Source organism: Monodon monoceros, unplaced genomic scaffold, assembly GCF_005190385.1.
Source record: "Monodon monoceros isolate NGI ecotype Baffin Bay Population unplaced genomic scaffold, NGI_Narwhal_1 Super_Scaffold_13, whole genome shotgun sequence".
Classification (NCBI taxonomy): domain Eukaryota; kingdom Metazoa; phylum Chordata; class Mammalia; order Artiodactyla; family Monodontidae; genus Monodon; species Monodon monoceros.
This window is the reverse complement of record NW_021703769.1, coordinates 42,702,446-42,719,273: the sequence shown is the minus strand read 5'-3', so window position 1 is coordinate 42,719,273 and position 16,828 is coordinate 42,702,446. Positions and strand designations below refer to the sequence as shown.

General features: G+C 51.9%; 1 protein-coding gene across 1 annotated transcript in view; it reads right to left on the bottom strand.

The window, feature by feature from the left end:
* The window catches only part of ACSS1 (acyl-CoA synthetase short chain family member 1), a 42,729-nt gene that overhangs the window by 12,015 nt on the left and 13,886 nt on the right, over positions 1 to 16,828 (bottom strand). Inside the window, exons 3-5 of the mRNA XM_029219656.1 lie at positions 8,287 to 8,486; positions 1,803 to 1,978; positions 1,275 to 1,427 (exon numbers count right to left, since the gene is read on the bottom strand). Coding sequence (XP_029075489.1) covers positions 1,275 to 1,427; positions 1,803 to 1,978; positions 8,287 to 8,486 — 529 coding nt within the window. The remainder of the gene's footprint in view (positions 1 to 1,274; positions 1,428 to 1,802; positions 1,979 to 8,286; positions 8,487 to 16,828) is intronic.

Here is a 16,828-nt window from a genome sequence, read left to right as displayed (position 1 = left end):
CTGACCTACACAACGTGTCATTCTTTGCAACATGCCCACCCAGAGCTGAGCAAGGGGCTTTCAGACGAGAACAGCTCCGTGATGCTCACGGTCACCCAGCGGCCAGAAGACAGCGGCTTTAGCATGGACTGTGTCAAGCATAATACCTCGTCTTCCCGGCCTGGTTCTGTGACACGTCTATCTTTCTGCCTCACTTCCGCATCTTCAGTGCTGCCCGCAAGTGGCTGCCACTCCCAGGCCTCATCTTTGCCCTCCCAGGACCCGCTCGTCGTCCGTGCTCATCCGTAAGGTCCACCTCCGGATGACCAGGCCTGGGATATATGCTGATACGACCGATCAGCATATCCCACTCCCACCCCCACCATAGTGACTGAGTGGGCAGGGCCCTGGTCCCCAGCCAGACTGTAGGCGCTCTCAGCATCCAAGCCCTGCCTAGATGCGCCTGGGCTTCCCGGTCACATGGCCAGTCGGCTCCCCTGCTGCTGGCATTGCCTGGGGCTGAGTTCTGCCTTTAGCCAGAGAGAGAGTCTGGTCCACAGACGATATCCTGAGACCCCATCCCACCTGGGAAGCGTCAGCTATTCCCCAAGGCAACCAGGGATGCATGTTAACCAATATCCCCCCACCCACCCATGTTTAAATGAGTGCTGATTTTTAAACGCATTTACTATAATAAAACTGTACCAGATCATTTTCTTTATAATCCTTAAAGGATGGTCCCCTGTCATACAATTTCCATACACTAAATTTAAGCCTCCTCATAAAATCAAGTCTTTTTAAAAATTTTCCTTTTAAAATGTGGCCCCAGTAAGCAGAGCCTAGAGGCCACAGCACTTTTAGGGGCCCATGAAAATGTTTTACTTTCTTTCAAAATCAGATAAAAAAGATATCTTAAGTAGAAGAACGCATCTTAACAAATAACAATAATGTACTCATATTTACACCAACCTTGTTGTATAGGAGAAGGGCACAGGAAGGCCAGAGCACTGGACTCCCAGCACCTGAAAGCAGCCGTGCCAGCCAGCACGTCAGGCCTAGGGAGGGCTTGGCACACGTGTGACGGGCTAAAGACCAGCAGAAGACACAGGTCCAAGCACCCAGGCCCTTCCGACAAGGACAGAAACTCAGCTCCCCAAGCCCACCCCTCCACCACGCTGATGCCAGGACTCCCGGCCCTGCTCGTGAACACACGAGGAGAAGACGTTAGCAGGAGCTCTGGCCCCAATCAAGGCTCTCCTGGCCCCCCGCCTGGAGCCCCCGGGGCAGCGCCCTACCCGGTGCGTCAGAGCGGCATACAGCAGGTAGCCCGCCTGGGTGTGGACAAGCCCCTTGGGCGTCCCAGTGCTCCCCGAGGTGTACAGCAGGAAAAGCGTGTCCTCACTGCCCATGCTCTCTGGGGCGCACACTGGCTCCTCCTTGGCCATTTCCTGTGAGGGAGAAGACCAGACAGCCCGTCAAGGGCAGTGACCTCGCCCCTGCACCCGGCGTCCCCGAGAACACCTCTCCCCCTCGGCCTCAGGACTCGGCAGACAGGGTTCAGAGTTCACCTTCTCTAGCCTGCCCTAGTTTAATTCCAAATAAAAGGATGGATCCAGTCATTTCTGTTATGTTAAACGTTTCCCTCTGTTTGTGGAATTTGAGTTCCATCTTCCCTACCAGGATGGAAGCCCATCAAATAGCAAAGGGAACTCTGGGCACCTCTGGGGGACCCAGACTGAGAACCACAATCTGACAAGACTCAGACTCAGTTAATCCAATGACCACCTCTTCTCCTCAAACTATACAAAAGGAGATAAACCCACCTGCTCAAGGGGGATGTCCAGATCCCCCATGTGGACCTTGTTGTCTGTCCTGTGAGCCACGAGGACATGCTGGACGGTTGGGCAGAGCTTTACGGCTTCGTCCACAATCTTCTTCAGCTCCACCACACGCCCTCCCCGGAGTCCTTGGTTGAAGGTGATGACCACCTTGCACTTGGCTATTGGAGTCAAAGGCAGGTGTTTCTGGTCAGTTTCCTCCCCACTCCGACCTTCACAGCCCAGACAGCCACACAGCCCAGGCCTAAGGGTGTGATGGATAAAGTCCATCCTTGAGCAAGAGAGTCAACACTAAAAAGTGAAGTTCCACCTGCTTTGGGATCTTTGTGCTCAGAGCAGAAGCGCCAGCCTCTTCCCAGCTCTGGGAGGAGCAGGTGTAACTGGAGATAAGCCACTGGAAGCTCAACTCTGCCAGACTCCCGCTCCCTCCCACCTGCCCCAGGGCCTTCCCAGGCTACCCTCCACCCACCACGCCCCAACCCGGGATGACCCAGAGGGATCACGGCTGAGGTGGGCTATTGTACAACTGGCCCCTGAGAAAGAGCCTGGAACAACCATCCAGCTGCCATGCTGATGGCCAAGCACAGCCCTCAGACCTGTGACGTGGGCACCGAGGCCTGATTTGGAGCCACAGGCGGAAGTGTTGAGGAATCACCCCACCCAGTAGTCCTCAACCAGCCCCTCGGGGTTCATGCTGATGCCCGGGGCCCCATCGCCTTCCAGGGTTTCCCTGCAGTCTGAGCCCTGGGCACCCACAGTGGGAGCTCCCCGGCCTCACTCCCTGCAGCCCACAGCACCTCCCAGGACCACCTCCCCAGTGAACTGCCTGCACTTGAACTCTCGCCTCAGGGCGGCTCCTGGGGGCCCTACCTGAGGCGCCAGCCTCCCTCAGCTTTCCAGTCTGAAACGTGCTTTCTAGAGAATGCTCACAGCCTCTCTTCCTCCCAAGAGCCCTAGAGGCGGCACAGCCCCGCGGGCCACCTGAGACCCCTCCAGCACAGGCCTTTGCCTGGGTCAGAGAGATGCTCTGGACTGCTTGGGGCGCCTAAGACAGTGTCATCAGCTCTGCACGCCAGGCCCCGGCCACACACACTGTTTGCTCCTCGAGCCTTGGCAATCGGTCACCGTGGGGAGACAAAGTCAGGTGGACAGAGCCCATCTGAGACGCTCCAGGCCTACATCCCTGAGCTGGGACTGTCCAGGGAAGCTCCCTGTGGGGCAGGAAGGGAGATGGCCAAGCAGGTAGAAAGGGACCTTGCTCAAAGGGATGAGAGACAAAGAAAGCTCAGGACCCTCTGGAGAAAACAGTGGCCCCTGCCCAACCTGGGTGCTGGAATCCCGGCCTCCGAGACACAGGCCTCACTCCCGGTGCCCATCTGTGCGAGGCCTCCCTGCCCGAGTGGTTCTCCAGGGCAGGAACCTCCGGGCCCGACACGCCCAGTCCCCAGGAGGTGCTTGAGGAGCACCCTCTCTCTGCGGTCCCCGAGGGCGGGCAGCGGGGCCGTGGCAGGTGCACGGCATCAGCACAGGCAGGATCAGCAGACACTTTGGTCTGGGGAGGATTCACTTTCACCCTGGCTTTTGATCAGGTCTCAGCTTCTGTATTTGTTTTTAATTGCTCCCATAGCCAATTACCACAAATTTAGTGGCTCAGAACCCCCATTTTTTTTTTTAGCTCACGGTTCTATAGTCTGGGTGAGCTCGGCCGTGAGACTCTAAGCTGGGTTCTCTGCTTAGAGTCTCACGGCCAAAATCAAGGTGCCGGTGGGGGTGAGGGAAGATCTCACCTGGAGGCTCTGGGGAGAATCTGCTTTCAGGTTGCTCAGGGTGTTGGCAGAAGTCAGGTCCGTGTGGCTGTAGGACTGAGGCCCCCATTTCCTTGCTGTCAGTCAGGGGTCACCCTCAGCTTTTAGAGCCACCTACACCCCATGCACACAACCTCCTTCATCCTCAAAGCCAGCAAAGGCAGGTCAAGTCCTTGTCACTTTGAATCTCTCTCACCTCCCTCTCTGCCACATGTTTTCTGCTTCAGCCAGAGAAAGTTCTCTGCTTTTAAGGATCGGTGGTTACACTGGGCCAGCCAGCATCATCCCCCCACTTTAGGGTCCCATCACATCTGCAGAGGCCTTCTGCCACGTAAGGTACATATTCACAGGTACTGGGGAATTCGGGCGTGGACAACTGCTTGGGCCACTAATCTGCCCTCACAGCATCTCGCAGAGCCATTCTCCACCCTCCCCACGCCTCCCTCTCTCCACTCCTCACACAGCCTAGGCCAGGAGGGAAGATAAAGGAAGAGGAGTGGCCAGAGCCCAGAGGCCAGGCCAGGGGGACATACTAACCGGAGAAGCTGCCTACTCACGGTGAGACCTGGTCGCCACACCAACACTCTCCTTCCCAGTGGTGGACAAAAGACAGCTGTGAATTCTCTGACCTGGTCTCACGCCACTTCTCATGGACAAGTAGGGTCTAGGACCCCTCCCCTTAAATTTGGGATGGCTACAGACTGGTTCGACCAATGGAGTATAGCCAAAATGATGCTATGCATATGCCAGGGTCAGCCTGTAGGACGAGTGGCAGTCTCCTTGCTTCCTCTTGGAGCCATAAGCCACCATGTAACAAGTCTGACTACCTGAGGCTGCCTTGCCATGGGGAAGCCCAAGTTAGTCATGTGAAGAGACTACATGAACAGAAAGAGACCCCTGGCCACCCCCAAACGTTCAAACCAATCCAGCCAATATCCCAGATATCACAAAGCAGAGGGAAGCCATTCCCACTATGCCCACCTGACTCCTGCCCCACAGAATCATGGAACATAATAAGAAAATATACTCTTCTAAGTACTTACTTTTGGAGCTTGTAACGCAGCAATAAATAACCAAAATACCACCCTCACTGAGCCAAGAGAACACAGACACTTGTCCCAACAGGGTCTTGCCCCCAGGAAACTGACACCTGAATAGCTGGACATGGAGGCTGTAGGGTGCTGGGGAAGAGCCGCTTAATGGCAAAGTTCTAGAGAAAAGTTATAGGACTTTCCCCTACTGAGTCCCTCAGAGCTGACTGGGCCCCTGCCTTCCCATGGCCTGGCTGTTTAGGATTCCTGAGTTCTGGGAGTTGCCTGGCATCCAGTTACTAATTCTCCAGAGTCAATTGCTTTTGCTTGTTTCAAAGAATCTTAACAGAAACACTTGGTAACTGTGGCCACATCAGCAAGAGAGGAAAGGAGCAGCTAATGTAATGTTAAAAGCATTGGTAGAATGCCTGGGTTCAAATCCTGGGTCTGTCACTAAGTAGCAGTGTGACCTTAGGCAAGTCACTTAACCTTTCTGTGCCTTAGTTTCCAAGACCAGATGGCTTCACTGGTGAATTCTACCAAACAGATAAAGACAAATTAACAGCAACCATTCTCAAACTCTTCCTAAAAATTGCAGAGGAGGAAACACTTTCTTACTCATTCTGTGTGGCCAGCTTTACCCTGATACCAAAACCAGACAAACAGATCACAAGAAAAGAAAATTACGGACCGATATCCCTTATAAACACTGATGCAAAAATCCTCAACCAAATGCTAACAAACTGTATCCAGCAGCATATTAACAAGATTATACATCATGACCAAGTGGGATTTATTCCTGGAATGCATGGATGGTTCAGCATACGAAAATCAAGGATAGGTATATAGATCAGTGGAATAGAATAGAGAACTCAGAAATAAGCACTCACATATACAGTCAAGTTATTTTTGACAAGAGTTCCAAGACCATTCAACAAAGGAAACAACAGTCTCTTCAATAAATGGTATCACTGGATATGCACAGGCCAAACAAAATGAAGCTGGGCCCTTACCTCACACCATATGCAAAAATTAACTCAAAATGGATCAAAGACTTGGGACTTCCCTGGTGGCGCAGTGGATAAGACTCCGCGCTCCCAATGCAGGGGGCCCAGGTTTGATCCCTGGTCAGGGAACTAGATCCCATATGCATGCTGCTACTGAGAGTTTGCATGCCACAACTAAGAAACCCGCATGCCACAACTAAGGAGCCCATGGGCTGCAACTAAGGAGCCCTGGAGCTGCAACTAAGGAGCCCTAAGACTTTGCATGCCACAACTAAGGAACCTGCCTGCTGCAACTAAGGAGCCCATATCCCACAACTAAGGCGCCGGCAAGCCCTGGAACTGCAACTAAGGAGCCCGCCTGCCACTACTAAGATCTGGCACAACCAAAATAAATAAATATTTTTAAAAAAATGGATCAAAGGGGGCTTCCCTGCTGGCGCAGTGGTTGAGAGTCCGCCTGCCGATGCAGGGGACACGGGTGCATGCCCCGGTCCGGGAAGATCCCACATGCCGCGGAGCGGCTGGGCCCATGAGCCATGGCTGCTGAGCCTGCGTGTCCGGAGCCTGTGCTCCACAACGGGAGAGGCCACAACAGTGAGAGGCCCGCATACCGCAAAAAAAATAAAAATAAAAATAAAATAAAAAAATGGATCAAAGGCCTAAATGAAAAAGCTAAAACTATAAAAAACTCTTAGAAGAAAACACAGAGGCAAATCTTTGTAATGTTGTACTTGGCAATGGAGTCTTAAATAATATACCAGAAACACAAACAACAAAAGGAAACAGATGAACTGGACTTTATCACAATTAAAAATTTTTGTGCTTCAAAGGACAATACTGAGAAAGCAAAAAGACAACCCACAGAATGGGATAAAATAATTGCAAATCATATATCTGATAAAGGTACAGTATCCAGAATATCTAGAGAACTCACAACTCAACAATAAAAAAAAGACAAACAACCAATTAAAAAAATGGGCAAAGGACTTAAGTAGATATTTCTCCAAAGAAGACACAAATGGACAAGCACATAAAAAGATATTCAATGATATTAGTCATTAGAAAAATGCAAATCAAAACTACAATGAAATACCACTTCATACCCATTGGGATGGCTATAATTTTTTTAAAAAGGAAAATAACAAGTGTTGATGAGGATTTGGAGAAATTGGAACCCTCATACATTGCTAGTAGAAATGTAAAACAGAATAGCTCCTTTGGAAAAGTTTTGCAGTTTGTCAGTAAGTTAAACATAGATTTACCATATGTGCCAGCAATTCCATTCCTAGGTATATACCCAAATAATTGAAAGCAGGTATTCTTATACATAAACGTTCATAGCAGTCCTATTCACAATAGCTAAAAAGTAGAAACAAGTAAAAATACCCATAAACAGATAAATGGATAAACAAAATGTGGTTTATCCATACAGTCAAACATCATTCATCTACAAAAAGAAATGAAATACTGATACACACTACAACATAGATGCACCTTGAAAACGTGATGCTTAGTGAAAGAAGTAGAACACAGAATGCCACATACCGTAGGAGTTCATTTTTACAAAACCTCCAGAACAAGCAAATCAGAGAGAGAGAAAGCAGATTAGTGGTTGTCAGAGGCTGGATGGAGGGGAAATGAGGAATGCCTGCTTAATGGGTATGAGATGTCCATTCGGGACGACGGGAAAGTTCTGGAATAGTGATGGCGGCTGCACAACGCTGTGGATGTGCTTAACGTCTCTGAACTGTGCACTTTAAAATGGTTCAATGGTAATAGAAAAAGGGAGAGGGTAGAAACAGCAAGAGCATTATCTCATACAATATTTATGAAGACTAAGTTAAAATGAAGAGAGATGGCCTTCACAAACTGCTTAAAACAAAACCTGGCACACGGTAGGTGCTACAGAGTTCAGAGAGAGAGAGAAAGGAGTAGCAGCACCAATGCTTGAAATTAGAGGGGAAATGCTGAAAGGGAACAGAAAGGCTCCCCAGTCTTTCCTAAAGAGAGTGGTCAACAGAGGTCTGAGAACTATGCCCTTCAGCTCTGTCCATTACCCAAAGGCAAGTCTTCTATGAGACACAAAGAATTCCCAACAGCCCCCAGGGGAGCCAGCTCAGGGAACCCTCTAGGATCTCAAGGGAGCAGGGGTCAGGCTGCACAGACATGAGGCCACCATTCAGACACTCAGCCCTCCGACACCAGAAAAAGGAAGGAGACGATATTGCTCTGCACACCTGTCTGGGAGGCCCTGACCTACCTGCAGACAGAAGGCCTTAAAGACACACCACGAGGCCCACACCTGACTCCAAGCCTCAGGAGATGGCCCACCCCATCAGTCCTCATCTCACCCTACGTTTCTTCCCTCCTGCACTGCAGCCACACAGCCTCCTCCAGTGGGTACATATGCCACTCCCTCCACCTGGAATCTTCCCTTCCTTCATCTGGTTAAATCCAACGCACTCGGATCTCAGCTGATAGAGCAAATGTTCATTCAGCCATGTGCTGTCCCTGGTAGTGTCCATCATCTGTATGTGTGACTTTCAGTGATGTCTGTCACCACGCTAAGTCCCTGAAGGCCAGGCGACCCAGGTTCCTCCCTCCCTCCCACTGCCCACGTGCTCACCATCATTGATCCTCGCAGCCAAGGACCCCGCACTGAAGCCAGCAAAGACAACAGTGTGGATGGCTCCAATCCTGGCGCAAGCCAGCATTGCGGCCACAGCCAGCGGGGAGACAGGCATGTAGATGGCTACCCGGTCCCCTCGGTGGACTCCATGCCTCTTGAGCGTGTTGGCCAGGCGGCACGTGGTCTCCAGCAGTTCCCTGCGGCACAAGGAAGGGAGGGCTGTCAGAGAAGGGGGAGGGCCAGAACGCATAGTCATTTGGCTGGAATAATTCTGCAAACTGCAGGCACTGGAGCCCCGGCCAGCCAGGGGGAGGGCAGCCACTCCAACACTTGATGCATGGAAGGCTCTTTTCAGAAAACATTGTAACTTTGTAGGCTTGTCCTGACACAGATTCACGGCCACACTGCTGAGAAAAATCGCCTGTCCCTGCATCCACTGAGAGCAGAGCTTCTCAGAGACCTGGGTCATCCGGTCCCGGAGCCTTCTGACACGTCCTCCCCGAGAGGCCCCTGTTCTCTGGGTCAGCACAGGCCTTGCTGGGCAGGGGACCCCGGGAAGGGGACCCCAACTCTGCGAAGCCTCAGTGATTTGGGAAGGAAAGAGACCCGCAGCCCGGGGCAGGGCTGGGTGGTGAGGGACCAGGACACTGTGCCCCGCCTTCTGTGCCCACATGGCCCCTGCCTCCACTCCAGGGTCTTAGCCAGTCAGAGAGCAGCATCCCGTTGAACAAGCTGATATGCTTGGGGTTAGCACGTGATGCAACACAACCCCGAGAGGATGACAGTCTACCAGAAACCAGAGCAGGAAATGGAGGAAAGTGCAGGAGAGCAGAAGCAGGTGGACGCTGGGTTCAGCACTGCTTCTCACGTGGTCCCACTGAACCCCACTTCCCACAGGAAGGGACATCTCCCATTTTCACTGCTCTTGTTTTATTGTATTTGTTTTTTTTATATATTTTTTTCTTCCAAAGAAAAAATTATATTGCATTTGAAATTCATTGATGGTTTCTTTTCAATACAGCGTATGAGGACACAAATTTAAGGGTCACTGTAGACTTTTAAAGCACATACAACATCTGTAACTTAGTTTCTTAAATAATTTTTAAACAAAATCAAAACAATTTAAACAGAAATATTTTAAACACTCAAAATCATAGCTCCAATGTTGCTCATAATCTCAGTGTGAATGACTTGCTGTATTTGTTATTTAACAGAAAGCTGGCATGGAAGGGCAGAGTAAGTCCACCCCACCCACGTGGCTCTACCCTCCTGGCCAAGACCCAGGAGCGTTTGTGGTTGCCCTGTGCTCAGAGGCCCAGAAAGGGGCAGCCCAGCAAGGGCCAGCAGGAAATGAAGGGTGGGCAGTGACAGGCCTTGGGGGAGGCCAGACGAGAGATCACTAGTGTAACCAAGCAGGACCTTATGGGGCCTTCCAGGGACAGACCCCTCCCCCATATCCTCTGCTTTAGCTCCTCTCTAAAGTACCTAGATAATAGTATCTGATGCACATTCCTGAGTTGTTTTACAGATGCTAAAACCCCCACCAGACGGAAGAAATTAACTACTTGTAGCCTCTGGACCTACTGGAGCCTGAGGATTGATAATGTTAACAGCCCTGTTAGTCACCATCAACCAGAGAACTGTGGTGAGCTGATCACATACCCTGGGACTCCCCTCCCTCACCTTGCCTTTAAAAAGGCTTTCCTGAAACCCATCGGGGAGTGGGGTGTTTTGAGCACCAGCGGTCCTGGACTCCTTGCTTGGTGCCTGCAGTAAACGCTGCACTTTCCTTCACTCCAACCCCGTGTCAGTAGATGGGCTTTACTGTGCACGGGCAAGCGGACGGACCCAAGTTTGGTTCGGGTAACACGAGTGCAGCCTGCGCTCCCCCTCGACTCCTGCCCAGGCTGGCACACTGCCTCTCTGGTAGGACCCTATCCTTTCTCCTTAAGGCTTTAGGAGGACAAAAGCACCATTCACTGACCCCATCCACCCCGCACCTGAGCTTGTGATGAAAGAAAGAGCACCCCGACAGCCCCCAACAGCAAACTCCCCGGAGCCAGGGCCCAGAAACACACCTCCTGCGTGCGGGGAGGAGGTTAGGATAGTCTGTGACAGCACTCAAGAGGCAGCTATGGTCAGTCACACAGAAGGATAACTTAAGCCCAGCGCAGGTGCCATTTTCAACAGCGCTAAGGACTTAAGGAGTCGGTGCTGGGGAGATGGAGGCTCAAGTGTGTCAGAGATCAGTGGTGATGACATCCAGTCCTTTTTCTGCAGACGGAAGGCAGCATTTTGAAGTCGAGGAAGGCACAGAGCCGTCCAGACAGAGAGGCCTGGGTTACTTTCTATAGGAGTTGCACGGGCATGGGAGCTCACCTTTCTCAGCTGCCACAAGATCACCTGAGAGAAACAGCAGGCCCCTTCCACCTTGTTTAACTGTCACGAGTGTTAATGAAAAGCTTCACCCACTCAGGACCCGGCCAAACATTCAGTAGAGATTATCTTTACCATCAGATGTCTTTGTTTGAAATTACTTTCTAGAAGTACTAAAATCAACTAATTCATTTTGATGAATTTGTAAGATGTTAAAAATTCCATTCTAGGCACCATGGGGGCGAGTAGGGCACCCAGACAAAGAAATGACAAAGAAATGAGAGGGAAAGTGTCCTCCTGCAATCCAGCTCCCACTGGGGAAATGAAGGCATATGAAAGTGTGATGGGCATTTATCACCTCAGCTTCTGGTACAATTACTGAGGCAGCAGGGAGAGCTTTCTGGAAAGGTTGGCCGTGGGGAGGAGGAGAAAGGCAGCAAAGGGGAAAGGACTCCCTTCAGGGGCAGAAGTTGCCTGGCGGTCAGAGCTGGGCAGCTGACCTATAGCCCCGGGAAGGTCTGGAGACCAAGCTGAAGTAGCCCAGGTGTTCCCTGGAGGATCGAGGGGCCTTCTCATGGGCCCTGGAACTGAGTCTGCTGGGTCCCACACCCTTGCCGCTGCATCCAGAGAAGTTTCTGGTAAAGAATCTGATCCGGGTAAATCTCTCGAGTTCACTCCCCTTCCCATCCTCTCTGCTAAGGCCATAAAACTCAAGGTCGAAGAGATCCTTGAAGCCTCCCTGGGGTTCCTGGCCACAGCGGTCCAGCCTCTGCTTAAACATCACGTTGCTGGGAATCACCCCGCACAGCACTAAACAGCCTTCCTAGAATCAGGCCAAGACTTGTAGCTGTTCCACTTCCACCCCTTGGTCCCAGCTCAGCCCTTTAAAGATGTCCAGAGAAAATCTGTCATTCAATGATAGCCCTTCAGATTCCTGAATACCCCCCACCACTACCTCGCAAAGCCTTTTCTCTCCCAGGTTCTCTTGCCCAGCCCTCCATGACGCCACTCCCATTCTCTAGAAACCCCCAGGTTACCAAACGGACCCCGGCATTCCCATGGTATCTGCCCGGGTCAGAATATGGAACGCAGACCCTTGACCCCAACTCTATATTTAACCATGTAAATGAAGAATACATTTATTTTCTAATGCCTGACAAAGGTGGCCCAAATTCAACATGAGGTCACTAACCCACTGACCATCGCCACACACAGAACAGGACTCTGAACAGGGGTCCTCCATATCACAGTCAGTAAGTTAATTTTTAAAATCGGACTTTCCAGACTATCCATTTGTCCCTATTTAATTCCATCTCAATTTCTCCTCATCTTTCCAGTTCATCCATTATATTTTTAAACTTGGATTTTTCATTTTAAGCTTTTGCTTTTCATTAGCAATCTTCTCCAGACTTAGACCCCTGGAATATATGGTCAGCAAACCTAGGTCTTCAAATCACAAAAAAGTAAGTGTTATTCAAGTGATCCTGTTACGTGAGGTACTCAAAAATCATTCAAAAGCAGTTCTTGGATACTCATAACTTCTCAGACTTTCACAAACCGAAATGCCGTTTCTGTATCAAACAGAGAATGCAGCCACTCAGTGATGGGTGCTCTGGGCTGTTACTGCAGGATGCACTGGCTTCCTCCTTGCCTGCGAGATCTTTCCAAGGGACAGTGACACGCAGCTTTCTGAGAAATGATCTCAACAAAATGAGTTAGAGTTCTATTTTCAAGTGCCAGGAGAAATATAGCATTCGTCATGCAGGTTCTGAATAAGATCACGTTTGTCCGTGAGTAGACTCCTCAGGGCCATGCCTTCCATGTGGACGCATGCAAATGACAGGCACAAATACACAGACTGGCCTCATATTCAGGGTGCTGAACACCAGCAAAATGCTGCCTGGCCTTGGGGGAAGGAAGGAAACCTTCTACAGCCAACTCTAAGCTTCAAGTGGGAGGAGCATTCATCCAATGCTAATCCGTAACCAACACGACATCTGCCCAAACACAGACAGAAGAAAGGCACCTCTGGCCCAGCTCAATCCAAAACAGGACACAGCTGGACAGCCCCAGGGGAAGTAAGATAAGCCGGGTGCGTTTGTGTGCTCGCGCGCACGTGTGTGTGTGTGTGTGTGTGTGTGTGTGTGTGTGTGTGTGGTGCTGTTGTATTTAAGAAACGCATCTGGAATGCATGCCTTGCTTACTTGCTACCATTACCATTACTCTGGCTCTTGTGCTCATTAAATAAACACTGGAAAAGAGGCTACCTCCTTCTGTGTCCACCTGCCCCACTGAGTATGAGCTTTACTTGGGCAGGGATTTGTTCTTTGCCTTCCTCCCAGCGTCTGGAACCGGGCCTAGCTCAGAGAAGGTATGCAACAGATATCTGTGGACTGGAAAGGAAGAGCAGGTAAGCAAGAAAGGACGAGAGCCCTGGCGGGTGCAGGGTGACTGGAGCCCGAGCTCTAACCATGAGCGCCGGGTCCACCCCGCAAATGCCTCCCAGCCTCCTGTACCTCCTGTACCCTGGCAGGAGACATCCTGCCCCTCAGAGAGGGCGATGGGCAGGGCCGCCCCACTGATAGGCCAGCATACAGCTCCTGTCCTCTGCGTTTCCTTCTGCCGATAAGGGAAGGAACCCAGGGAACTGTGTCGATGTGTGTGTGGAAGGCCTGTGACAGTCACTTCTTTCCTCCAAGCCTGGTGCTGAGGGGAGGGGTCAACCCCATGGTCCAGATGCAGGACTGGACAGGACACATCTTTCTTCGGTACACTTCTCTAGACTTTGATATTCTCTTAGCAAGCCATTTCTGGAAGATGGAGGTGGTGAGAGAAGCAAGGGCTGGCTTTTGGAAAGCGGAGCACGGCAAGAGGGTTCCCTTCTCACAGGGAGAAGCTCACCAGGCCTCGGGACCAACTCCTTCCTTCTGGCAGACTCCTCTGGCCCAGACATTACTGTAGCCACTAAATCTAATCTAACGTAATGACATGTGCTTACTCTGCTACTTACTGCCGCCGAGAGAACAGAAGCCCAGGGAATTCAGCTGAGCAGGCTCATAACCCAAGTATGAAATTCCTCTCACGTCATGATTTGATCACGTGACCATGACCTTGAGCGAAGGTAAGCTGCAGTGAACTATAAAGCAGCTGCCACATGTCGACACAGAAACGCCCAAGCTGCCATTGCCAAGGAAGGCCCCGGACACACTCAGCATTCACAGGAAACAAGAGCTGAACTGCCACAGCTGACACCAGGCCAGCCAGTGAGCTTGCAATCACTAAAGCTGCATGTTTTCTAAATTTATTACAAAAAATAAATGTATTCTCCTTGAGGTTTTGCTACACTCTGCAGAAAGTTCTGGACTCAGAGAATTTCCCTCTCAGGAGAGTGCCTCAGTGAACGACATCTGATCAGAGATGGGGCTCCCACCCAGCTCCCCATACACCCAGGGTCTAGACTGTCTCAACCATAGAATGGCCTAATAATAGGACCACTACTAAGGTGGTCTCGAGGACTCCTGTGGTCTGAATGTCTGCAAAATCCTAACCCCCAAAGATGATAAGATGATAGTATTAGGAGATGGGGCCTTGGGGGGGGTAATTAGGGCACGAGGGTGGAGCCCCATGATGGGATTAGTGCCCTTATAAGTGAGACCCCCACAGAGCTCCCTTTTTCCTTCCACCATGTGTGGACACAAAAGGAAGGCGCTGGCTGTGACCCAGGAGGAGGGCCTGACCAGCAGGTGACCGTGCTGGCACCTTGATCTTGGACTTCCAGCCTCCACAACTGTGAGAAATAAGTCTCTGTTATTTATAAGCCCCCCCACTCCGCCCAGTCAGTGGTGTTTTGTCATAGCAGCCCAAACAGACTTAAGGCCAAATATGAAGTCCTAGGCACATATAAAGGGATCCTATAAACAGTAGCTATAATTATGGCAGAATGGCAGAAAAATAAAATTGGTGAAAATCAGTGGTTCCTTAACAGCAGGAAGGAGAGTGAAAATGCCAGTTTGCTTTTGTGTAAATCTTAGGCAGCCGTGTCGCTGGCTCAGGGTGAATGAGAGTCACCAGTGTATTTGAATGCGGTTCGAGAATCCCTCCCCTGAAGGCCACCTGCTCCGCGCGCCCTGCCGTGGCTGTTGATGGGAAGCCCTCATCTGGGGTGGGCGGTGGGTCTGAGGGTGCATCACCCACAGTCAGGGCTGCCGCCAGCTACAGATTCCAGGCGCTTGGCAATGGCCTGGGGTTTCGGGAGCCTGGAGGGAAGGTAGGCCCACCGCCATGCCTGTGCACCCCGCCCATCCGCCACCTGCCGTGTCACCCCACCACCTCCACCAGCTGCCCCGTCTTCTCCAGCCACGCCTGCCACCCACTGTGACCACAAGGAGCCTCCTCTCCGGGCCAGCCTCGGCCACCTGCAGGCCCGCGGGCTCCTGCCTCCTCAGCCTTCCCCAACCCGCTCGTGTTACTGCCCAGGGAAGCCTCCTCCTGCCCGCCCACTGCCACCACATGCACAGTTCCTTCAGTGACAGCAGGAACAGCGCTGCTCTGAACCCTAGGCACGTCCGTGGAGCACTCCCAACAGCCCGTGGGCTGGGAGCTACCATCACGACCCCATTTTCCAGATGAGGAAACTGAGGCACAGAGGAGTTAAGTGACTTCTCAAGGCTATTCAGCTGAAAGGGTCAAGGGTCAGGTCAGGATTCAAACCCAAGCCTGGCTCCAAGGGCAGCTCTCAAAACCCACAGCTTCAGAATAACTGACACCCTATTTCAAAGGTTCCCAAACCTGAGGATTTTTGCCATCTGCCAACTCCATCGTTATTTATGTAACATTTTTCCTTGGATTGAAATGAGCAAGAGAAGTGTTCAAAGCCGCTCACTGTGGTTGAATCGAGCCTTCCTCTAATCAGGACGGAGGAGAACTGGGGCGGGGTGGGCGTGCTTTTCTTCACGCTTCAGTGTTTGGCTCCACATTCAGAACCACCTGCCCCAGGGTCCAGCTCCCTCTCATCCTAAGTCTTTCTCTCCCACTCTTGACGCAGCCCTGGTGGAACAGAAGTGACAGGTCAGACTTGAGAAAAGGTCTGCCCTCTTCCCTGATTCACGCCTGATTTCCCTTGGACCTCGGCACTGGCCTTCAGCCCGAGTCTTGTCTCCGGAAAAGAAGTTCTTTCCTTTCCAGACTCAGAGCCCCGCTCACATCGAGGCAGGCAGTGCCAACACAAGAAGAACCCCAGAGGCTCCCGCAGGCTGGTAGCCCTGAGCGAGAGCGGTCTGAGGCCCCAGTCAAGGACAACCAGCAGGGAGAATGGGGCTGTCGGCCCAGATGAAGCAAAGGAATCCACCCTCCCAGTGGCCCAGAAACCTCGCTCCAGCTTCCCAGAGGAAGTTTAACTGGATCTGTTGATGGGAAATTGCCAGGCCTCTCCCCCATCCAGACCCCTACTGTTCCCAGGTTCGGATGAGGTCCAAGACAGACACAGGGGGTCAGGAGACAGAATGAAGGGCCAGGCAGGCCCCCTAACCTGGCCCATTGCCCCTCCTCTCGTACCCAAAGTGACCCCTCCTGCCTCCAGGGCCCCAAGGTCCCCAGAGCCCCTCCAGCACGTGCGCTTTCTGCTCCTCACGGCCCCGCCATCACACCAGGACTCCACGGTCTCTAGGCCCACCTTGTTCCGCAGCCGTCCCTTGTCCCTCCTAGAGGCCACCTGGAGCCCTCAGGCACTGACCTCTCCTCCCCAGCTGGAATCACGGTTAACATGCGACTCCTTGTCTTGGAGGTCCTGGAACACATAGCCCTGGTCAGTGAAGGGGTGCGATGTCTGCACACGGACCTACAGGCCTGTCACCAAGTTAGCGCCACAGGGCAGCCCGCCATTTACACCTTCACCACCTCCAAGATGCCACAGCACATCTCGCAGATCAGACACTGCTGGGTCCAAACCCTGTTTCTGGCATTTCCAGCTGGGTGAGCCTGAGAGCCCCCTCAGCTCGCTGGGCATCAGGTCCCTCACTTTACAACCCAGGGTGACCAGGAATCCAAACGAAGATCGTAAGTGCCAGGGGCCCACACAGCGGGGGCTGCCCCAGCCTTAGGGTCAGGGCCAGGGTTAGGGCCCGGGGACCTGGAGGACAGCCAGCCCCTGGCTGGTTACAGGGAA